At 44.1% G+C, this 25,208-nt stretch overlaps 1 protein-coding gene across 22 annotated transcripts in view; it reads left to right on the top strand.

Moving 5' to 3' along the window:
- The window catches only part of CAMK2G (calcium/calmodulin dependent protein kinase II gamma), a 267,247-nt gene that overhangs the window by 185,644 nt on the left and 56,395 nt on the right, over positions 1-25,208 (top strand). For 12 of the 22 annotated variants that reach the window (XM_061634805.1, XM_061634808.1, XM_061634804.1 and 9 more), the window contains exons 13-14: positions 6,562-6,624; positions 13,388-13,428. In XM_061634805.1, coding sequence (XP_061490789.1) covers positions 6,562-6,624; positions 13,388-13,428 — 104 coding nt within the window. The remainder of the gene's footprint in view (positions 1-6,561; positions 6,625-13,387; positions 13,429-25,208) is intronic. The other 10 variants (XM_061634809.1, XM_061634807.1, XM_061634817.1 and 7 more) reach the window with 1 other exon arrangement.

Raw genomic sequence — 25,208 nt, 5'->3', positions numbered from 1 at the left:
CGGCCTCTTTTGACCTGTTTTCCTCTTACCTTTGTTACACAGAATCCCAGCAAATACTTTATTCTATGACTTCATCCATGCAGACTGAAAGAGCTATTAAGTATAGTATCTTATTTCTTGCTGACTGGAGATCTTCTGTTTTAACTGCTTATATACTCTGACTCTTGGATATCATATATGTGTCTGATATTTCTCAACAAAACTGAAATTTCCACATATATTTAAAAGAAATCAAGCAGAATTTACAGGAGCTTGTCCATATATATTTCATTTAATGCCAGGGTTGTGCATAAGCCATGATTCTTCAGGAGAGCAGAAAATTTATTTATTAAACTTATTACAATTGTGTTAACAATCCCACCTTTCCTTTCAAGGCAGCTTTCAAGTAATAAATTAATAAAATCATGATACCAGTATTAAAATGTAACAATTTAACAGGATCCATCCCATATGGTAGTTGGTGAAAGAAGGCCCAGTGTGTGGGGGGGTACAGTTCAACTGGAGCAGGCCGTAATACGTCCATTGCCTGCCTCCTTTTCTGTCCTGAAATCCTTCTCACAGGGCATTGAGCAGTAGATGGGAGCAGGCTTTAAGGTGGTGGTCTTTGCCTACATCCTGCCCTCTTCTGCAAGCCATGTTGGTTGTACAGTTCACCTTTCTGAGAATTTGAGCTTTTTCCTGTTCTTTCTTTTTAAAAAGTAAGCGTCCATCCCTGATTTCAATTAGGTGCAGAGTATACACCGTCCTGTCTAAAGCCTTAATGACTTCTACTAGGAGTGTATGCTTTCAAATGTGATAGTCTTTGAATTAGAATAGAAAAGCTTTCACCAAGTGGGTGCCCTCCAGATGTTTTCGAGTGGGGCTGATGGGAGTTGTAGGCAAAAACAGCTGGAGGACACCAGGTTGGCAAAAGCTGGGACTGAATCAAGAGCCTAAAGGCTAGCTATAATGGTAGGAGGTGACAAGTGTGTCTCATTTCATCAGATTGTTTTTACCTTTCATTATATGTGCAGGAAGAGGTATGCTCCACACATAAGATGTGCAAGGGATGAATGTGACGCCCTTCCCTGGCTCTCCCTGTCAGGTTCCTACCTGCTCGTGGCTACTGCCTGTCACTAGGCACCACCAGGGACTCCACCAGTCCGGACTGTCCTTTTTTATGGTTTCTCTCTCCGCTCTAGCACAGACCTCACCAGATCCCCCTGCTGGGCAGCACCACCAGTCACGTCCTATAACCAGTATTCCCAGAGACTCTGCCTGAGTCTCTCTCAATCAGGTTACCTCTGTGACTGCGTGCTTAAGCTGTCCCAATCCCTTTGATCTATATAGAATGCATATAATTCTGGGTTGCTCTGGATACTTGTGGTGTTATATTCTTCCCTTCACTGCTGCCACCAATTGTTACAGTTTCCCTTCAGCTTTGGTAAGTACCTTGCCCTCCCCTCTGGTCTGTGTATTCACCAGCCAAGGATCAGGCCTCCGGTAAACCAAAATAGTGTTTATTAAATATTAGAAATAACAAGATTACTTTATAAAGGCACATAAGCATATGGTTTCATCTATTCCTGTGATACTTGTCTTAGTATCAATCCGAACTCCACACTCTCCCCACATCCACCTCCAAACACCCAGCTCCAAACACCTCTCAAACACCTCTCAAACACCTCTAAAACCCACCAACGTCCACCCAGATTCAACTGTCATCCTTCCATTTATACTCTCAGCCATCCAAACACTCAGCCAATCATCCAGCATTCTACTGCTCATTTACTCCCCCCTCCTCTTTCATTCCACTTACCATGTATCTTCTATACAAACAGCACTTACCATATATACATTAATACAGGAACATCACAATGAACCCTAAAAAATTTTTTAGAGGTACACTTAAAATATGAAGTGTGAATGTGACCAATATGTTTGCAAATGCATGTGTCAAGATTGGCTGAGGCTCCTTGTGAGCATATTTTTAGCACCACATTTGGGATCAAAGTACTTTGAACAGAATGTTCATTAATGATAATCTTCCATGCAAAAGAGTATTGGGCAGTGGAGAGAACAGTTTCACATACCCTTGTTTCATTTGGATGATATCTAATACTGCTCAAGCAGACTTCCCCTTCCTTTTCTCCCTGCTGCAGCCCGCCCCCCCATACCTACCAAAATCTAGTTCCCCTCTAGAACAAATTTGGTGTGTGTACATGGAGGAGGTCCCATGCAAGTAAAGTAATGCTCAAGATTCTACAACAAAGGCTCTTACCATATATGGAGCAAGAAATGCCAGACATCCAAGCTGGATTTAGAAAGGGAAGAGGCACCAGAGATCATATCGCAAACATACGTTGGATAATGGAATGGACCAAGGAATTTCAGAAGAAAATTACCCTGTGCTTTATAGATTACAGCAAAGCCTTTGACTTTGTAGATCATGAAAAACTATGGAATGCTTTAAAAGAAATGGAGGTGCCACAGCATCTGATTGTTCTGATGCGCAACCTATAGTCTGGACAAGAGGCTACTGTAAAGACAGAATATGGAGAAACCAACAGGTTCCCCATCAGAAAGGATGTAAGATGGGTGTATTTTATCACCCTATCTATTTAATCTATATGCAGAACATATCATATGGAAAGTGGGACTGGCCCAAGATGAAGGAGGTGTGAAAATTGGAGGGAGAAATATCAATAATATAAGATATGCAGACGATACCATATTACCAGAAGAAACCAGTAATGATCTGAAACAAATGCTGATGAAAGTTAAAGAGGAAAGCACAAAAGCACGACTACAGCTGAACACGAAGAAGATTAAAGTAATGACAAGAGAAGATTTATGTAACTTCAGAGTTGATAATGAGGACATTGAACTTTTTAAGAAGACATGATTCACTAGAAAATACCTTGGTGTAGTCATTAACCAAAATGGAGACAATAGTCAAGAAATCAGAAAAAGGCTGGGACTGGGGCGGGCAGCTGTGAGAGAACTAGGAAAGATCCTCAAATGCAAAGATGTATCACTGAACACTAAAGTCAGGATCATTCAGACCATGGTATTCCCGATCTCTATGTATGGATGTGAAAGTTGGACAGTGAAAAAAGTGGATAAGAGAAAAATCAACTCATTTGAAATGTGGTGTTGGAAGAGAGTTTTGTGGATTCCATGGGCCACGAAAAAGACCAATAATTGGGTGTTAGAACAAATTAAACCAGAACTATCCCTAGAAGCTAAAATGATGAAACTGAGGTTATTCTACTTTGGACACATCATGAGAAGACATATTTCACTAGAAAAGACAATAATGCTTGGGAAAACAGAAGGAAGTAGAAAAAGAGGAAGGCCAAACAAGAGATGGATTGATTCCATAAAGGAAGCCAGAGACCTGAATTTACAAGATCTGAACCGAGTGGTTTACAAGAGATGCTACTGGAGGTCACTGATTCATAGGGTTGCCGTAAGTCGTAATCGACTTGAAGGCACATAACACACACACACACAGGGAGGAGGAGAGGGAGGGGAACTCCCGTTACACAAGTGGAAGTCTGATTTGCTAATGAATGGACGCACTTGGATGCTGTGCGTGTGTGTGTGCATGCACACACAAAAGTAAGTAAGGTTTTTTGTGAAAAATTTGTCTCTACCTTCTCTGACCAAATCTCTGTTTTGTGCTTAAAATCCTATATTGTGGTACTAACCTGTTTGCCACCTATTCACAGCTGCTACTTTCCCTGATCTGAAACGTTGATGGTATTTACGAAAAGGAGGGTAGATGAGAACCCAGGCATCACAGACATTGTAAGAATGTTGCATCATCATGCAGCCAGTGGAATATGGCTGTGAGATGACCAAATCAGAGTGAGGGCACTGCTTTTTGTCCTCACTTTATTAAATGCTTCAAAAGTTCCATTTCTCAGTCCTTCCTAAAAAACAAAAAAGGAAGTGCATTTTCACAAAATCCCTCTCCCCATTTTGGTTCACCATGCCTCTTCAGGGATTGTGAAGGAGCTGGAAAATGTTGGGAAGAGAAACTCATTGGCTACTCTGATCCAGAGACCAAGGCGTAGTTGCAGAATTCAGCAGACTATTGCTTACCTCTACTCAGTCTTTTCCCTTTCCCATGCAGTTCTTGAGAGCATCCTGGTATGGTCTGCAGCAACCTGTCTTTCTTGGAGGTGAGATATGGAATTCATCCCTCTCCCAACATCACTTTGGGGAAAAACGAATTATGAAATGAGTATGAAAATAATACCTATGGTGTTCACGTGATGGCTCATTCAAAGAGATGGGAAGAAAAGGTGGGATGCGTTCTATGCTCTACTTCCAATGTGGGCGGTTTGCTGTAATTTGTACTAGGGGTCTGAGACTTTCCAGGATGCTCGCAGTGTCAGTGAGACATACATACTCATGTGCTTCTTGGATTTCATTCCTTGCTTAAAGTCTACATTTGTATAAAGTATTCCTTGATGCTCCATTGATTAACTTGAAAATCAAGTGATTAACCTGCAAGTGTAAACTCAGTAGTCTTCTGTATATGCAAGGCAGGAGGAATAGAAATGGAGGAATTAGGTTTGGAGAGATGACCACTCTCCATTTACTGATCCTGGTATCCATTCTCCATATGTCTCTTCCTATCACCTCATTGCTTGCAGGTAGGGAGAGACTGGTATAGACGAGCGGCTAAGAAGCTGAGCTGTGACCAAGTTCCCCATTTCAAATCTCTCCTCAGCCACAAACTGACTAGATGCCCTTGCCTCAGTCATTTGCAGTCAAGGAGATAATGGTGCCCAACCTACATGGCTTTTATAAGAATTACTGAGATAACATATGTGAAGTGCCTTGAATACTTGAAATGCATTATATTAATGTGGTAGTCTTCCAAGCAGGTTTCCTAAGGAATGGCTTCCAAATTATGTGCTAAGTTTTAACTTTATTTGGAGGAGGAGGCTTGGTCTTACCTGTAACTTGCCAAGCTGCCCTGAGTTGGGAAGGCCAGATTGCCAGTGTTACTTGGAAAATGTTGCTGCCACTCTCCCTCCCCCCTGAAACATCCCTTAATTTCCTCCTGTGTCTGAGCAGCTTGTTCTCCATCTTCCACATCACCTGGAAATCCTGGCTCTGATTCAGGCATGTTTTACTCTCCTGTCTTACTTTTTGGTGGATGTTGACATTTTCTGCAGAGCCACCAAGACACCCAAGTATTTAATTGGTATCTGTGCATTTTCTTTGTGGCATGGTAGAATTGCTCACTGTCTTCTTCCCTTGGTCTGACATCTTCTGGGTGGTTTAACAATTTCTGAACATTGTGTTCTCATAGACAATTTGTCAGGAAGGTACCATTTTAACTCTTGTACACGTTTTTCTCCATTGAATGTGCCCTCATGTATCTGACAATGGCCTGGTTTTCACAGCATGCTTAAGCCAAACTATGGCTTACCAGGACTGCACAAATGTGTGCTCTCCTGGAGAGGAATTTGCAGCCACTTTGTTCTTTCCTGGTCCTTTTTGCTCCCATCCACACTGAGCTAAGCCAAGGTTTGGCTTTGTGTGTCATCCAAACCCAGACTTTTGTTTAAGCTCTCTCCTCATTAACTACAAACTGTAGCCGAGAACGTGGTTAGAACTTAACCATGAGCCCAGGATCAGATGACATGCTAAGCCAAACCCTGGCTTAGCTCAGCACAGCAGTACAAAGTACCAGGGAGGAGCAAAGCAGCTGTGAGCTCCTCTCCAGGCAAACCAGGCCTGTGACAAAGTTCAATAAGTAGGTATCAGAATTCTTTGAACAGAAAGTATCCAGCCCCTCCAAATGCATTTCAAGGTGTAAGGAGGCACTTAAGAATCCTCAGTGCTGAGGAAACAAACTGTGAACTTTCTACTAGAGAGCTATGAGAAATGCTACTTTGGACAATATTCTTAATAAATTGCAGCTCACAGCATGTCAGGATTTTGTACTTCCCGTGCAAAGAATGTTAATTTCCCCATGACTGAACTTTTTTTTTAATTGAACACATGTAGGACACAGTGGCTGAAGATGCTATTGTACCTGTTAACCCAGACCTACCAATTGACTGGTCATTATAATGCATATAGGTATTTCTATATATCTTGCACTTTGATATTATTATAATACAAAATTGAAATGTGGATGCAAGTCTTTAGCACCCTCTATCTTCTTCCTCCCCTCATCTCCCGAAGCCTTAATCACTGCCTCTTTGATGTTAAAATATACGAACTAGCCTTTTGTTGTCTTAATACCCTCTTATTTGACTTCACTGACCTAGAACTGTATCTTAAGAGCCTGTTTTATAAACATTGTTTACAACTAAATCCTGCAGCTTTCTGAACACCGTTTCTGACGTCCAATGCTCTGTGCTGGCTTCTGTAGTTCTATCTTAATGTTTAAAGGAGAATTTACTTTTTTTTTATAATAGTGTGTTTCCCTTTTCAATCCTTTCTTCCTACTTTTTTAAAAAAACTAATTTACTTGCACCTTGCTTTCTCGTTGCTGTTGGGCCTTTATTGCTTTATTATGGCTCCTCCCACTGAATGATTGTATCCAATCAGTTGGCAGGCAGAGCTCCGCCCCTGCTTCGGCCGCCATGAGTGCTGCCGGCCTGGCTGAGCAAGGTATGTGGCATGAGTTGTATATCCTGAGTGCCTGAACCTCAAATTACCCACCCACCCTCCCTCCCCAATTCCACTGCCAGTAAAAAATAGCATGCCAGTGTTTGTGAATCTAGTGAGAAGCCATCCATGCTTGCTAGCTGAGAAATGGGCATGCACTAAGGTATCCATCTAACCAAGAACCATAACCACATGGATTTGAAGTCTACTAACAAAATATGCATGTTGGGTTCTTAACCCAGTCCTGCATTAAATCAGCACATGAGAATTGGAGGCAGGGATTGGTCTGATGTGGGATGTCAGTGCCTGCTATTTGAGGGTGGTTTCAGAAGGTTAGTGTGGGTATTACAATAATGAGTATCTTAGGATGACGGGATCAATATGCTAGCAAACGGCTTAGCAAGGGCTAGAGTGGAATGCTGTCATATAATGAAGCTTGTTTCTAATGAAGCGGCCTGTCATGTTTTGGGAAGAGGATGTACGGTTGGCTCACAATTCTTCCACATGATCTGATGTTAATCAGTAGCTTTCAGTAGTTTAGAGGTTGGTCTAGAATTCTAAAAGCAGACAAGTTAAATTCTGTAGTAAAAAAATTGTGGTTCCAAACAGTGTATACATCTTCTATTTCTAACACCTGCAGAGCATGTGGGCTTAGGTGAGGAGGGCGGGGAACAGGACAGAGTAGCGGATGGCAAAGACCATCAGTGTTTATCTTGACATTGCAGGGGAAACCTCCTGTTACCCCTAGAACTAATGCTGTCTGTTTGCATATATGTGCTGCCCTCCACCACATCCGTAGCAGCAGAGAGCAGTGTGCAGGCACAAGTTTTCAGCCAACTAAGGATTAATGTTTCAGGCTCACTTCCCTTCAGCCAAACAAAAGCCCATGCGATGTTGCAGGGCCAAAGAGGGGAATGAATGTGTTCACGCATAACCAGACCTTGACCCCTGAGCCTATTACAATGGCTGGAGTGCCTTGGACTTAGGATGAATACAGTGTGCCTTATTCAAGGCAAACCTCCACATAACCTGGGGACAAAAGGGAGGCCCACCCTTTGAGCACAGCACCTCATACTAAGAACTCTCAAGCTGAATTGCCAGCCTCCCTGGGGTCCCCTTACCTGAACACTCTATGGACCCATCAGGTGAGGGGATTCTCAAGACCCCTGGTACCACTCCCCCGAGCTCTTGGGACGTAGCAACAGCCTCTCAGAGCTCCCACACTTATCAGTTGAGGAACTGAGGAAGGGAATGGGGAGCAATAGCCATCCTCGCTCTGCCCTTTACCCTCACAAGTTCCTCACAGATCTCCCTTTGTTTTACTTAATTTGCATGCTTGTTTCTGGGTGCACTGTGTGTGTTGTGTTCCATGCAATATATATAAACCGCATTGCAGAATTTGGACTTTTATGATCCAGCGTTCTTGTCACAGACTGGGTGGGGGGGAATAGGGATGGGCTTTTGTGAATGATTGGCGAGAAGTACTTCAGGGCAGCTACAAGAAAGTGACCAGGCCTTTCACCTGGCAATAGTAACTGCCAAATTTGATTATATGTTTTAGTCAATATGCCTTAAAATGGATGACAGTTTAAGTCTGGGAGAATACAAACAAGAAAATAAGAGGACGTGGGAGCAGCCTCTAGCGTTCATTGCAGTGGGCTTTTCCTCTACTTTGCTGTGATGCTGGCAAAGTTTAGTTCTCCTGTTTTCTGTTTTTGGCACTAAGATTAGCAAACTAATTGGTAATTTTCCATAAATTAAACTGAGAAGAGGGGATTCTTCTGCTCTAAGAACCACTTGGAAAATGTTTCATCATTATATGCTGAAAGTTATTTCTGCAACCATGAAGGCCACAAAATTTTCTCTTTGGCTACACATTGCCCATTAGTTTAAACTCAGGATGGTAATCCTAACCAATAAACATAAAATATGTTGCCCTCTGGGGAAGGCAGACTATTCTCGACAATGAATCCACTGGACATTAAAGTTAATCTATGAGACACTGACAAAGATGTCCTAATTTGCCAGCTGAAAATTTCAGACATCTTTAGAAAAGAGAGCACTCAGCTATTGCTAGCTCTAGATATTCAAAAACCTGGATCAACCTTAATTGACACTGTTTTAGAAATCCTAGACTTAAAGATTAGAAAACCGAGGCTCTTACTTCCATTGTGGCTATTGAGTTTTTCAAATATATGCTTTCATGACTTTCAAGTTTATCTCCCATCTAGAAATTTTGAGTTTAAAATAATAAGATTTGGCAGATTCTGCAGACTGTTTGTCACTCAAACCTGTGGTAAAATTGTGGGTAAGCGTTTTAATATTTTAATTTTAAAGAGTTTTTCAAAGCAGAGTTGTATCTAAGGTCACACAAGGAAGGGTTGAAAGGGTTAAGAGTGGATGGTGATCTGTCCCATGCCTGGGAATCTGCAGAGCATGGATGCAAAAACATTTCTTCACCTGAAAGGGGCCTCCCAGGTAGTTTTCTTTGGGCTGACCCTGCTGTTGTCTTGTGGTGAGTTGTGTATTGTGCCCTGTGTTTTCCTTTGTTGAGTCGTCTTACACCAATTCTTGTGCCTGTGTGTGGTGCATTAACTGTGGGACTCCTGCCTCCTCCTTTTTGTTTCCAATGTGTCAGCTGACATCTGCAGCTCAAATCTCTGAGCAAACATGCATCTTTGTCTTGTCTGCTTGGGAAGTATGTTTTATGTTTTTGTCATTGTGTTGTAAATTAATTTGTAAAAGTCTTCTATTCCATGAGCTGCTCTAAACTAGTAACATACCTTTTCTGTCTGAAGTGCTAGGTCAGTAACTGGATTATGCTGGGGCTGTATGTGAAGCATATGAACTGTGGAATGTTCATTAGGGTCAGGACTCAAGCAGATTTCCACACTTGTGCTTATGCTAGTATTGTTAGGCTCCTGGGTGTTGCTTTTACTGTACTTTGCATCTATTCCCAGCACACAGGCACTGTATGGAAAGTTTATTCCCACCACTTCTCCTCCCCGCTTGTATTTCTAGTCCTACTATAAATGCAGATTATCTGCTTATGAAATAGGCATGTTAGAATGTCAGGATGAGCGAGGAATAAATGAAATGTATTTGGCAATTAATTCATAACCTATGACAGTGTATGGCATCTGCTGCTCTTCTTCTCTCCCCCAGTCCTGCTCCAAGCATTTGTGGACATAGCCAATCTCGTTTTTTCGGGCATTGAAGAAATTATGACCTGTCACCTTGGGGTAGTTTTAAGTGTTCTAGAACTATGCAAATGCTTCTGTGCTTTTTGTGTGGTGGTGGTGGAGGGCATAAATTCTGACAGGGCCAAGAGGAAGCTGCCAGAAAGGTAAGATGGCGCCCATTCTTGATTGTGATTTCTATTGTTGAAAGTGGGCCAAAGTTTAGGATTACACAGAATTAGCCATGAGTTCAGTGTAATTACACAGCTTGCTGATTCTTTGACTATTATTACTTCTTAAACTTTTATCCTGCACTTTCCCAAGGATGGAAGTGAATTCCAATAAAAAGGGCTGTGTTTTCTTGTTACCTCTCCATTGGTTGTTTTATACTACCTTCTGTTCTGGACAAACTAGAACACACATATCAGAATTCTGTAGTTTAGCTCTGTGCGTGTCCAGTTTGTGTGTGTCATGTGGCATATAGTATCTCTGTTTGCTTTTAACTCACCTGTTGTTAAGACCTCCTCCATATGTCCTGCAGGTGGCATGATTAAATCTGAAAGCCACTTCTGCATGACTGAGACACTACATTGCTGCAAGGCAAGCCTGTGGATAGAGCTGCTTGTGTGAAAAGTCTCCAAACCAGTGCCCATGTGGAAGTGATTTTCAGTGGTGACTATACTATCTATGTTATGTATGACACAGGTGTTAGAGGAGCTAGTTTTTTTTACATACACACACACTCTCTTTCGCTCTCTCTCTTTCTCTTTCGCTCTCTCTCTCTCTCTCTCCCCCTCCCCCTCCCCCCTCCCTCCCTCCCTTTAGTCTGGAAGAAGACCCAGAGAGGAATTTTCTTCCAGTCTCCCTCTCATACTGTCTCTGTTCAGTGTAATGGACCACATAAGGTACTGTGTCGTTTCCATATGGGAGGGAGAGATGAGAGAGATTGATATGAAACTCCTGATTCTTCTAGAAACACGCTGGAGCGTGTTATCATCCAGCAATGCAGCAGGTTACTGTGTCACACAGTTTATACTACAAATATAAACTGTAAAATGAATTCCAAGCAATACACATCAGTTTCACAGAATGGAGTGAGTTAATTACATGAGCACAGAAAACTGATTTCAGAGCTGGCAACAGGTCTCTTACTGGATTCACACAGGTGACGGCTCCTTCATGTTACCTCTGCTGTAAACTGTCTCAGAGTTCTCTTTGCTGATATGTTACCCTAAATTTTTCATGAACTGTTGGGGTTCTTGGAGAAACTTAAGCCAGCATTGATTCTTCACAAGTGAAACAGTTGAGTATGTGAGAGTGCAGTTTTGTAAGTATAGTAATAGCTTGATATACTAAACTTTTTTTCCTTTGTCCTTGTGCACAGAAAAACAAGCTTTTTTTTTACATTTTTTACTCAAAAGCACTTCTATTTTTGGTTTGTTTTCAAAGTGACTTTTGAGGCAGAAGGTTTCAGAGGAATTTTAGCTTCCGTATAGACATGCCCATAATTTAGGACAATCTAGGATTCAGGGTTTAAATTCCAAATTTAGTGAGGAACAGGAAACCTTAATCTTGCTGTAATGCTGTGCAAATTTATGTAGCATAATATGTTAGTTGCATAATATTTTTGTTCACTTCTTGGGTTTTAAATCTTCTGGGGCACATAAATGTGTTGAGTCTAGTGCTGGGCCAAATCATCATGAGATGCGAAGTCTGTTTTGTGGCTGTTTACAGCCCCTGTTTGTGTTGCCTTGCCACTGCATGATCCCAGCTAGCCACATGGAGGGAGAGAAGAGGGAACACACAGCCAAGGCAAGCAGGCTATGCTCCCTGTCTTGCTTCACTAGAATCATAGATCTGGAAGGGACCTCAAAGATAATCTAATCCATTCCCCTGTTTATGGAGGAATTTGCTGTTGCAACATCTCTGATAGGTGGCCATCCAGCTTCTGCTTAAAAATAAAATAATAGAGTTTTAAAGGGGGAAGCATTTGTGAAGTCCAACCCATCACCAGTTTCAGCCCTTGTTGGAACATGTAGGAATCTTGTATACCAGAGAACACTCTTGAGATTTTAAGCACACAGCAGAAAGTTGCTATGCTTTTATGGCATTTGCAAGGGCTAGAATATTACTTTTTTAAAAACAAAATGAATGTTCTCTTCCTGCCATTATTTGCATTGTAGGGCATTGATCTATGCTGCAGCCTTAGGCATGAAGATTCAAATCATACTCTGCCTGATCCTATTCTTGTGCCGTCATGTGAATGTGACCTAAATAGTTTTTAGAAGATACTAACAAAAAAACTGTAACTCTTGTAATTCATTTATTCCCCCATGTCTCTAGAACCTGCACCAAGCACAACTTACAGTTTGTGGAGCTGCACCTTTATGCAAATAGGGATCTGTTGAGTGAATGTGTTGGCCACAGAGTTGCAAGCAAAAGCTGCTTTGCTGTTGTACATAGACATGTTGAGATGTCCTTGGGGGCATGTAGAGGTGGTCTCATGTGTGCATTTGGGGTCCCTCTGTTACACATGCAGGGTATCATGCTCTGCAGTGTTTTTATACTTGTGTGTGGTGTGAATGTGTGTCTGCAAGCTACAGTAGTTGTTCATTCAAAACAAAGTGATATGGCCTTGCCCTTTTGAAGGCGAAACAAATAACTTAAATCTTACACGTCGTCTCTTTTGGGTCCCCCCATTTGGCAGCTGCCAGTGCTGGCTTGCATCTGTTCCCCACCCCAGAACATGACCTTCCTTTTCCTGATTCTTATTTCACATAGATTCTCACTGGTATATTGGATTGGTCATAGTGCTTAGAATGCCCAGGTGTTAACTATACCCTTCAGCTATATTTTTTGCTGCTAATATCTATGCATGAGCCACTTCACAGGCAAAATTTCCTGCATGGAAATCATAAATGTATTTTGCCTAGCAATGTGAAGGCCTGGGGAAATATAAAGGGGGGGAAATGCAGTTTTCCTCTAATTTTTTTCTGGATTTCCCCCCCCCCAAAAAAAAATGGTGAAAAAACCACGACAATATTTTCCCCAGATTTTTTCCAGGCCTTCACATCTCTAATTTTGCCATGTGTACATACAGCAGGAACTTGCAGCTGATCAAGATACCTTTTGAACTTATTGCACATAGCCCATACTATGTATGGAATTCACACCTTTAAAAAAATGATGGTGATTTCCCTGAAGACACAGCCTTAGTCCCTGTATTCAAGTGGTCATCTCCAGCTTTTAGAATTCAAGAGAACTTTTCTATTGTCTCATTGGTATTCACTTTGAATACTGAAGGGAAGGGGGAAGTAATGAGAGTAAAAGCTTTGAAACAAAATCTCAAGAGTTCTGAAGGCCTGTTTTACTGAGCAGTGTCTTTGGTGTAAAATTGTGAATACTAGGCAGGTTGCATAATTTGCTGTTTTGCACCAGCAGGAGCTAAAATAAACCTGGCTTAGTCTTTACAGCCATTCTTTTTTAATAAGGAAAACCTTTTACTAACACTCCTATAAGACTAAGTTGAAGGGAAAGAGAACAGGAATTCCCAAAATGAAGCTCACTTCTCTTATTTCTCTCTGCAGCTGCCAAGAGCTTACTGAACAAGAAGTCAGATGGAGTAAAGGTAGGGTTTGGATTTTAGCCCCTCTCTTCCTTTCCTGTCTGTTCCATTGGAATCAACCTCATTCAGAGGCCTAGATAATTTCTGCCCAAGAAAATGACTACGCCTCTCCTGCCATGACTATCCCCACCATTTTTCCAGTGAATGCTGCTGCTTACTTTATTCCTGATCTTTCTTTGTCTTCTAAACCAGGGGTGGTCAGAAGATAAATTGGGATCTACTGGCAGATCTCTGGTGATTTGTAGTACATCGGCGAGGTTAACTGCAACACAGCTAGTTTGGATTTCTTCTGTGAGGGTGTGTCTGCAGAATTCTGACATCAGAAACAATACATTCCTTGGTAGAAATTGATCTATGGTGAGGAAAGTAATGGGGTGGTGTTGCTTTGTTTACTGGGGCACATGTGTATAGATTTAAATGGTAAGCAAGATTTCACATGCTGTGAAGTTACCATGTGGAGCTAAAAAAAAAAAGATACCGACATATCAGAGAACAAGAGTCCATAAGATGAGATTTGGTAAAGTACTATGAGGTGATAGGCTTCTAGAAAAGAGGGGTTGAGGATATTACAATCAGTGTTCTACCCAGATTCCTTAGTTGCTTAGTGTTTTGTGGGAAATGATAGGCATTTTTAGATTTTTCACTGCAAATAAGGGCTAGAAGAACCCCTCCTGTTTTTTAAAATTAAACCGTGTCATATTTTCACAGCAGCGATCAGATTTTTCTGACGCTTTCACTCATCAAATCAGTGATCAGCGTAAGAGAGAAGTCGACTAAATACAGAAATTAGCTTTACAGAAATGGCTTCCTTTTGGGGGGGGAACGGAGGTACCTTTTTTTGTTTGGGAAAGATCTCTTTCATTGCCTATTAAATTGTCTAAAGCTCTGATCCCAGAGCTCCTTGCATATATGTGAACTCCAGTGCATGTCCAGACTTCCCCTGTACTCCAGGGATTTCCCATTCAATGCAATATCAAAGGCAGTTCTTTGGATATGCTAGAACTTACACATGTGGAATTAATGCCAACATTGTACTGGATAAGGAAGCTGGGGCCAGTCAAGAGGTGTTCACACATATTGGAGCAACTTGGTGATGCGGATTAGGCTGTAAATATCTAGATGTACAAATACTGAGATTTGGAACTGCCTGACATGGCCTTTTCCCAATCATGATTGTATTGCACTAATGCTAAATAGGAAGTCTTTTCTTCATTTTATCTACACACCTCATATATAAGGCACTCAGCATTATTTCTGCTCCATATAACAAAAAAGCATAACCCTAAACTTACCCCTGTGATGTTCTAATGAATTCTTGACTGCTAATTATTTTTTCTATTTCCTTTACTGTGGATATTTGTCTTGGCTGTAAGGGACTCTGTTTATGCTTATCTCACAGCAAGTGTAACAAATTAACTACTCTTATTGGGATAATTAGTTTTTATAAGGATTTTATATTTCTGAATGTTATTTCCAAATTTATTTTTATGTTCTTTTCCTATAATATCTGCTAGTACGTTTAGCTCCTGCTGGGGAAAGAGGCAAAGTTACAGTGGGTAAAGCGCTGTAGTAACAAGGAAATAATTTAATGGTATATGGCTTACTGTTCTTGTGAGGAAACTAGATGTAAATGTGAGATTTTACAGGGCTGTAAGAATTCCATGAATTTTACTTTTTCTGTGGACTTCTTTGTTGTTCAGCTAGTTCTCTGGGTATGTGTTACCTATTTTGATGTAAGAGCTGTTCAGAATAATTATTGCTTAGAAGCTACTGCTTCCTACATATTGAGCAGGGGATTGGACTCAGTGGCCTTATAAGCCCCTTCCAACCTCTACTGTTCTATGATTCTACTGTCATATCTTGCAAGCCCAAGAACTGAACCCAATAGATAAATAATGTATCAACAGGATCTATTCCATGTGCTAATCCTGTTCTTGAACATGTATGTGTGTGCGTGCTTTTGGCAAATTCTTTTTAGCTTTCATAAATGTACTGTCTTCATCCAATGTGGTTCAGAAGAAATCAAAGTAGTTACTTTTCTCAAAATATATTTTCTACTTCCTTCCATAGGTCTATACTAGGCAGCTTAAAATATGACTGTCATGGAAGCTAGCACTATTATAACAGGGAAAGAGTGAACCTGCATTGAATGTGCTGGGGTTAACCCAGAAATTAGATTTTTAAAATTGCAAAGGATGCCTAAGCTGGTGTTGTACAGCCACTGTGAGAATGAGCTATGAATCCAGAAGATATCAGTTTGAATCTTAACTCCACTATGAACGTACCAGATGACTTCAGGCAAGCTACTCTCTTTTAATCTCAGCTTCCTATTATCTCAGGATAATGCTAATTTACCTAAGTGTGGGGAGGTCACTGCGACAAATGGGATGGCTTCTCCTGGCAGCAGACAGGGTCAAAATTAGTGGCATCCAGGAGGAGAGGAATCCTGCTTGCTCAGTGACAGAAGGCAGGGCTTTGGAGAGCTCCTGTTAGTCTGCTCAGGTGTATGCACATTATCCATTCCACAGAATGCACAAATTGGCCTATGTGTGTAGGACTCCTCCATCCACATTGGCCTATTGCTGAACATGTCGGGAGCAAGTCTAGTGGCATCATCTTGTTCCACGTCTGCATTCGGTATACATGTGAGTGAGGGGAAATGTGTGCACACACCTCTAGTTTAGTTGTTCTTTGTTTTTCCAGTTTCTCCCTCCCAACAACAATAGATTATTTGCAGGTAGTAATACCCCTTTTGGGGGTGAGTTGTTCTTTTCCTCAGGTGGTCCGACATCACGTGGGATATAGCGCCATCTAGCGTCTGAAGGCAAGAATGGATCGAAATCAAGACCTGGGGCATCGAGCCCCTCCCACTCCAGTTCATTCTTGCCTTCCTTCGTTCGAGGCATTTGGATCTGCTATAGCAGTGGTTCTCAACCTTTTTTGCTCCATTCCCCCCTTTCACCATTGTTCAGAATATAATTCCCCCCTTCCCAAGATAGACTCTCATAGCGTGTTGACGTTCGCGAGTGATGGTGGTGTTTCTCGTGAGAGAAAAATTTCTTAGTTTATATTATAACAGAATTTCTTGGAGCAATTTCTGGTCTTTAAATAATAATTTAATTTTGCAAATGAAAATAATGCTGCATGTTCAAGAATCGATTTTAATCTGTGACATTCAATAAACTTTATTGAATGTTGCAGATTAAATTAAAAACAAACTACAATTTTACAGATTGTACATAATCTACAGGACATCACACTTTGCTGAATAGTGCTCCCAATTCCCCCCCTGGAACCCTAATATTCCCCCCGGGGGGAATTCCCCCCTTGTTGAGAACCCATGTTCTATAGCGTTGCTAAATTTGTAATTGAGTGTGTGGGACTGGTGACTTTTCCTCTCGTTCTCCCTCCCTCACCCACTTTTTGTATTGTCTGGGACTTTTTTGGGGGGATTTTATTTTTGACTCATTTTTGCTTCCCTCTTTCAGTCCATTAGTTGGGGAATCTGGCAGCTGCCATTTCCCCTTTGGGCTCCCGTCTCTGCAAGACGAGCCTTAGCTGAGAGCCGTGGTTGTGGCTCTCTCTTCAGCCCTTCCCTTCCCTTGCCGCCGCCGCCGCCTCCTTCCCAGGCTTTTCGACGGCGGCTTCTATTTGGCTGCGGTGAAGGCTGCTGCCTCCTTGCCAAGCGGCTGTTGGAGCTTGCTTCTGCTGCTTTCTTAGATCATATTTACCGCCAGCGCCTTGATTTCCAGGCTTGGGGGGCACTTACAGGCGTTGCTGCCTCCCCCCCAACTGTTGCCTGGCACTTACCGCGGCCATTTTAGGCCTTTTTGGAGTGCGTGGAACCCTCTGCCTGTCCACCATTGCTCCTTCTTCTTCCCAGCCGCCATTTTGATTTCAATTTCCCGCCCTTTTTGCCGGCGCCATATTAATTTGCCCCGTTTTCCCCACCTTTTTTGTTCTCCTTGCTTGACTGTATAGTTACTTAGTCAGACTCTCCAAGCTTTTAAATCCTTGCACAAGTCTGAAAGAAAAAGCCTGCAAGGCTAATTTCTACAACAGTGTCTCTACACTTAGTGGCATTTGGTGCTGTTCACCCCCACACACCTGTGGGCGTGTTCTAAGCTTTTACCCACACGACATATTTACATTGGGACTTATCTGTGCAGCAGCGGCACATTGGAACTGTATATTGGGACTTATTATTTATTTTATTCGATTTCTATACTGCCCACAGCCCGAAGGCTCTCAGGGCAGTGCACAACATAGGATAAAATACAATAGAATCACAAAAACAGTAAAAGCATACATATTAAACAATTAAACGACCTGATATACATTGAAAGCTAAAAGATAGAATTAAAATGCCTGGGAGAATAAAAAGGTTTTAACCTGGCGCTGAAAAGATAAAAGTGTAGGCGCCAGGCGCACCTCATCGGAGAGACTGTTCCATAATTCGGGGGCAACCACTGAAAAGGCCCTAGATCTTGTTATGACCCTTCGAGCTTCTCTGTGAGTCGGAACTCGGAGGAGGGCCTTAGATGTTGAACGTAGTGAATGGGTAGGTTCATATCGGGAGAGACGTTCCTCTAGGTATTGTGGTCCCGCGCCGTGTAAGTCAAAACTAGCACTTTGAATTTGGCCCGGAAACAGATAGGTAGCCAGTGCAAATGAGCCAGAACAGGTGTTATATGTGCGGACCGCCTAGTCCTCGTCAACAGTCTAGCTGCTGCGTTTTGCACTAGCTGTAGTTTCCAAACTGTCTTCAAAGGCAGCCCCACGTAGAGCGCATTGCAGTAATCCAATCTAGAGGTTACCAGAGCATGCACAACTGAAGCGAGGTTGTCGCTTTCCAGATAGGGACGTAGCTGGGCTACCAACCGAAGGTGGTAGAACGCATTCCGTGCCACCGAGGCCACCTGCGCCTCGAGAGACAGGAATGGATCGAAAAGAACCCCCAAGCTACGAACCTGTTCTTTCAGGGGAGTGTAACCCCATCTAGAACAGGTTGAACATCCACCATCTGGTCAGAGAAGGCGCTCACCAACAGCGTCTCAGTCTTGTCAGGATTGAGCCTCAGTTTATTAGCTCTCATCTAGTCCATTATCGCGGCCAGGCAACGGTTCAGCACATTGACAGCCTCACCTGAAGAAGATGAAAAGGAGAAATAGAGTTGCGTGTCATCAGCATACTGGTGACAACGCACTCCAAAGCTCCTGATGACCGCACCCAGCGGCTTCATGTAGATGTTAAAAAGCATAGGGGACAGGACCGATCCCTGCGGGACTCCACAATGGAGAGTCCAGGGTGTCGAGCAATGCTCCCCAAGCCCTACCCTCTGGAGACGGTCCACCAAGTAGGAGCGGAGCCACTGCCAAGCAGTACCTCCAACTCCCAACTCCGTGAGTCTCCCCAGAAGGATACCATGGTCGATGGTATCAAAAGCAGCTGAGTGATCAAGGAGAATCAACAGAGTAACCCTCTGTCCCTCTCCCGACATAGGTCATCGTACAGGGCGACCAAGGCTGTTTCAGTGCCAAAACCAGGCCTAAAACCGGATTGAAACAGATCTAGATAATTGGTTTCATCCAAGAGCACCTGGAGCTGGCTGGCGACCACCCGTTCTAAGACCTTGCCCAGGAATGGAACATTCGCTACTGGTCTATAGTTGTTCAAATTATCTGGGTCCAGGGAAGGTTTCTTCAGGCGTCTGCTTCAGCTTCCATATTTTCAAGAGCGGCTATGATGTGGCTAGACGAACTCTTGGATGATCCCGAACCAGACCCTGTCAAGCTCCGCAAGGGCCTGGTGAAATTACACAAGACCGCGGCCTTCGTAGCTGACGCCACTTTGGATGCCACCCAGCTGGGAGCGCGCTCCCTAGCTTCACAGGTGGTAGCTCGGCGTACCCTTTGGCTCAGGCACTGGGACGCTGATTCTACGGCCAAGGGCAACTTGTCAAGAGCACCCTTTTCTGGGTCTTTACTCTTCGGAGACGAAGCCCTGAAGGCGGTCTTGGTAGACCCTAAAGACAGCCGAAGACCAGTATTGGCCACTTCCAAGAGAGAAGATCGTAGGTCGTTCAGACGTTTCACCCCATATTGCTCCTTTCAGCCCTTTTGAGGAGCGCAGTCTGTGGGACGAGGCCGCGACTTTCGATCTTCTGATTTCCGCTCCTCCGGGGAACCTGGAACAGGCAATGTTTCCAGGCCAGAGCACAGAACAGGGGAAGTCAAGGGGCCTCAACTTCAACTTATGGCAGGAGAGCTCGTCAGCGCAGACAATACTGATGCCTTCCCTGTGGGGGGCAGATTGCCAATGTTTGCAAGTCACTGGTTACGTCTGACACGGATCGCTTGGGTCAGAGATCTCTTCCTTCATGGTTACGAACTGGAATTTTGGATGACCCCTCCAGACAGGTTCATTCCCTCCACTCTACCCAGAATTCAAGACAGGTGCCGGATCATGCGGGAAGCCATAACTCATCTTCTCGTCATAGCTGCAATAGAGCCTGTACCACCGGAGGAGAGAGCACAAGGAGTTTACTCTCTCCTATTTGCAGTTCCCAAGTGAGATCTGTCATGGAGGGCGGTGTTAGATCTGAAATTTGTCAACCTTTTTGTGAAATACCAACGGTTCAAGATGGAGTCCCTGGCGTCAATTTTAGAGGCGCTACACAAAGGGGATTTTCTGGCTTCCATAGACCTCAAAGAAGTTTACTTTCATGTGCCAATCTGTCTAACCCACAGACGTTTCCTGCGATTTGCCTTCGGCCCCCATCACTTCCAATATCGAGCAGTGCCTTTCGGTCTCTTGTTGGCCCCGAGAGTATTCACCAAGGTGCTGCTAACCCTGGTGGCTTATCTCCGCCTCCAGGGCGTTCCCATTTACCCTTATTTGGACGATCTGTTGATTCGAGTGGGTTCAAGAGATCTGGCCCTCTTTCATGTTCACTCTGCTGTCATGGTTCTGCGCACCCATGGTTGGCTTGTCAACCACAACAAAAGTCAACTTCTACCAACTCAGAGATTACAACATTTGGGCGCAATTCTAGACACCACGCAGGCCATGGTCTTTTTGTCACCGGATTGAATTACGGCCATCAGAGAGATGGCTCTACACCTCTCACGTCGTTCGAGGGTGGACTTAATGCTTCTGGCAAGGGCTCTGGGGATGTTTGTCTCAACCATCCACATTGTGCCATGGGCTCGGCACCACACTCGACCCTTATAGTGGGCCTTACTCCCTTTCCAACAGGACATTGCCATGTCCAACCACCACACAGTCCACCTGCACCCATCTCTGTGGACCTCCTTCCATTGGTGGGCTACGGTAAAAAATCTCAGACTGGGAACCCTGTTCCGAGAACCAGACAGGACTGTAATCACCACAGATGCCAGTCTGTCCGGATGGGGGGCCCACTGCAATTCCCAGTATGTTCAGGGAGTGTGGTCCAGCACGGAAGCAAGTCACAATATCAACTGGCTGGAACTGAGAGCGGTCCATCTGGCTCTTCGGCATTTTCAACCCTTGTTCCTTCTGGGCCACGTACTGATTCGCACAGACAATACCTGTGTGAAATCACATCTGAACAGACAAGGGGGAACCAGGTCATGGTGCCTCCAGACGGAAGCATCTCAACTCTTCCAATGGGCCGAAATACATCTACTTTCACTGGGAGCAGAACATCTCAGTGGTGTTTTAAATGTTGCGGCTGACTGGCTCAGCAGACAACAAGTGATCCTGGGAGAATGGAAGCTACACCCCATGGTGTTCAGCCTTCTCCAATGACAGTTCGGCATCCTCTCGGTGGATCTGTTTGCCTCCAGTCACAATTACCAGCTACCTTGCTACTTCTCCAGGTATCTGGACAACAACACGGAATCGGTAGATGCACTGTTGACTCAGTGGCCAGCAGGCCTCCTATTTGCCTTTCCCCCAATACCGCTACTGGGCAGGACCCTCAGGAAGCTGTGACATGAAAGGGCCCGTCTGGTCCTGATAGCACCGTACTGGCCTCGTTGGCTGTGGTTCTCCAATCTGCTCTCCCTTTCAGTGACGGAGTCTTGGAGGTTGCCACTCAGACCAGATCTCCTCTCTCAGGGCCCGATTTGGCATCCGGATCCCGAATGGCTCGATCTGACAGTGTGGCATTTGAACGGGGACATTTGATTCATTCCGGACTGTCTCAGGAAGTTGTGGACACAATTCTCGCGTCTCGAAAGCAGTCGACCTCTCGTGTTTACTAGAGCACCTGGTTTGCCTTCTCTAGTTGGTGTGACTCTCAAAACGTTCTACCATCTCAGGCCAATGTTCAACATCTACTGCAATTTTTACATAGAGGCCTGAAGATGGGACTGAAACCTAACACCTTACGTCGCCACGCTGCCACCATATCATCTATTCTCTCTGTCACGTCTCCTACTATTCCTATGGGTTCACACCCACTTGTCAAACATTTTTTGAAGGGGGCCCGTCCTACTGTCGCCAGCAGTTTGTCATCGCTTTCCTTCGTGGAGTTTATCGAAGGTCCTGCAAACCCTGCAGCGGCCTCCTTTTGAGCCCCTTTGATCTGTGCCATTACGTCTTTTGGCCTTCAAAGTCCTGTTCCTCGTGGGGATCACCTCAGCGAGAAGAATCTCAGAGTTGGGGGCACTGTCCTCGGCCCACCATCTCTGTATTTTCCATAAGGACTCAGTGGTACTACGTCTAGATCCTTCCTTCTGTCCCAAGGTCATTTTGGCGTTCCACTGTAACCAAGACATTGTTTTGCCTTCATTCTGTCCGGATCCTGTTCATCCGCTCGAGAAGGCCTGGCACTCGCTAGATGTCCGGAGGGCGCTCAAGACCTACCTGTCTCGCACCGACATACGGTCAACGGATTCCCTATTTGTATGCTTTCACCTGCGTACTCTGGGGAAAAAGGTGTCCAGCTCTACGTTATCTTGTTGGCTGTGTTTCTGTATTGCATTGGCCTATGAGTCCCTTCAGCTGCCAGTGCCTCGTAACCTAACGGCACATTCAACTAGGTCAGCTGCCACTACAGCTGCCTTCGCAACCAATGCTCCTCTAGCAGAGATTTGCAGAGCGGCTGTATGGTCTACCTCAAATTCTTTCATAAGACATTATAAGATAGACTGTTACGCTTCTGCTGATGCCTCCTTTGGGAGGCGTGTGTTACAACAGGTTATTTCTGATGGGTAACCAGGAGGCGGTCCCTCCCTATTAGGGGCTGCTTTGGTACATCCCACGTGATGTCGGACCACCTGAGGAAAATGTACCATTGGTATCACCTGAAGGGTGATTTTCTCAGGTGGTCCGACATCACGGCCCTCCCTTTTTGGAGGATATTAGGGTTTTTTGCTACCTTACTAATTATCACTCTTCAGAGTTATACTATTTAAACTTTTTTGCCAAGTCAAGACCAATTTGGACCTGTTTAATATGTTTGTGATCTTTGGGTTATGCTTTGGGACACTGTTTCCTTGCTGTTAGGCCCGTTGGCCTTTTCTGTCTTTTCAGATATCTATCTCACTTCGGTCTCATCATGAATGAACTGGAGTGGGAGGGGCTCGATGCCCCAGGTCTTGACTTCGATCCATTCTTGCCTTCGGACGCTAGATGGCGCTATATCCCACGTGATGTCGGACCACCTGAGAAAATCACCCTTCAGGTGATACCAATGGTACATTTTCCTTGGTTCCTGTCTATTCCTGCCTCTTAGGCTATGCTGCAGGTGGGAAGACAACAGTCCCCTTTCTTCTCCTTTGCTCAGGGGAAGCAGGGAGTAGTATTAGCAGTTAAAGGCCTTTTCTGGGGGCTGGCATCTCCTGCCACCAATACACCCACCTGCACCTTGGCAATGGAGAACGCCTTAACTCCTGAAGAGGAGTTGGTCTATCTGTGTCCCAGTTCCCTTTCAACTCTTGTGGTGGACGATGGTGCACCAGAAATCTCATAACCGGTGGCTTTGGCAAGGAACCCAACAGCTGTACCCAGTATTCCTGGAATTCCTGAAGTAACTAGCTGGATGGTTACAGCTGGCACTTACTCACTTACTGGCCCCTGGGAATGGAGACATTATTTTGGGGGTTGCCAACTGGGTACCATGGCTCCCTCAAAGGCTTTCACTGTTTCCCCTGGGCAGTGTCCCCAATCTCTGAACACATTTTTTTTTTAAAGTAAGCTTCTAGCCCTACTAGAAAAGAAGTTATGAAGCAAAATGTGCAGGTATCCTTCTAAACAATTTCTGTGAAATAAGCCAGCCTGGCTGCTCCCACTTGTTGATGTATTTAGCCAACGAGGTCAGAGCTGCGACTGATAAGTGACACCAGTGTTAGGACACCAGACAATAAGAACCCCTAAAGTCCCCCAAAACTTTTCTCCTCTCCTTTAGTTCACTTTTCCTGCTACTTCTTTATTTTCGAGTAGTTCTTGGAGTCTCTGTAATGTGCCCTTCCTTTTTTCCCTAGCAACCAGGATCCATCTTTCCTGTGGTAGGCTTGTCCAAGTTCAGTTACTCTCTAGAAATTATTTTCTGCAACTACTACTGCTGCACAATAAGTGTGGGTGGATGTTAAAGAATCCCTCCCTAAATGGCAAATGCAAAACTTGAAAACTTTGCAAGAAGGCCTGGGTATGTCTCCTGTGGGACAGGAGCTGTTGTTCAGGCTCTCATTAAGAATTCATTGTATAATTAACGTACAGTACAGATCAGAGGCTCCATGGTTTCTGAATATCCCAGCTGTCAGACTCCCCTTTCCCACTAGGGGGAGAGGGTGGAATTTTGTTACTACAATTCCTCTTTCTAGTGGAATTTGGGCAGCCTGCTTCACCCTTATTTGGTTTGGAGTCATGCACACATCATGTATTATGATGCTTTTCTTTAAACTGTAATTGCTTGCAAGCTTTTCAGATTTAGTTGATTATATTTCTTGCAATTGTTCTACATGGAGGGGTCTACTGCGGCACTGTTCTAGCATGTTTGGGGCAGGTAGGAGTTCCCTCCTCCTGGATCATGCCATCAGTTTTTATGCTGCCTGCTACCAGAAGGAACCATCCCATTTGGCAGACTGCCGTACTTCCACTAGAAAGAATTAGAATTTATTGGTAACAAAACCCAGCTTTTTAATCTATAAGAAAGCAGGTTTAGGGCAAATAATTTGAAAAAGCTCCCTGTCTGTAAGAGCAGTTCAGCTGACATAATTCAGTTATTTAGGAACCTCTGTCCTTAATGGAACATGACTTCCAATGCTTTGTCATTAATTGTCAGGTCACAGCTGGGGAAGTCCTCATCAGAGGAGTCCTCACTGGAGGAAGGCCAGGAGGCTCTGGTCTTGGACCCAGCCCTGCCATCTGAGGGTGAGGAGCCAGGGTCCTATGACAAGGCACAGGATGGGCCATCCGCACCCGGGGCAAGTTCGTCCTCTGACATTCAGTCCTAAGCCCAAGGGAAAGGCATCACCTCAGATGCCAGCTGGAGACCCGGCCCATTCAGCCAAATGCTTGATTGAAGGCCCAGACTCCTCAAGAGTAGAGAACTGCCTGCAGGTGATTGATAGGAGTCAGCTGGGGTTTAAGGTGTGCTTTCAGCAGCTCCAACATAAAACCCCCAATGCTAGGCTGGAAGGGCTGCTTGAATAATGTCTATACACCAGCTCTGTATACCTGACCTGTCTGCTGATAGCCTGTTAACTGCACACCTCGGACTACACTGGACCTGCCTCTTACCCTCCCTTGACCTGCAGTGTCCATGGACTGCTCGACTCCTGATATTGGACTGC

This window comes from Rhineura floridana, chromosome 7 (assembly GCF_030035675.1).
Source record: "Rhineura floridana isolate rRhiFlo1 chromosome 7, rRhiFlo1.hap2, whole genome shotgun sequence".
Taxonomy (NCBI): domain Eukaryota; kingdom Metazoa; phylum Chordata; class Lepidosauria; order Squamata; family Rhineuridae; genus Rhineura; species Rhineura floridana.
Note: the sequence above shows the minus strand (reverse complement) of the source record. Positions and strands in the feature narration are given on the sequence as shown.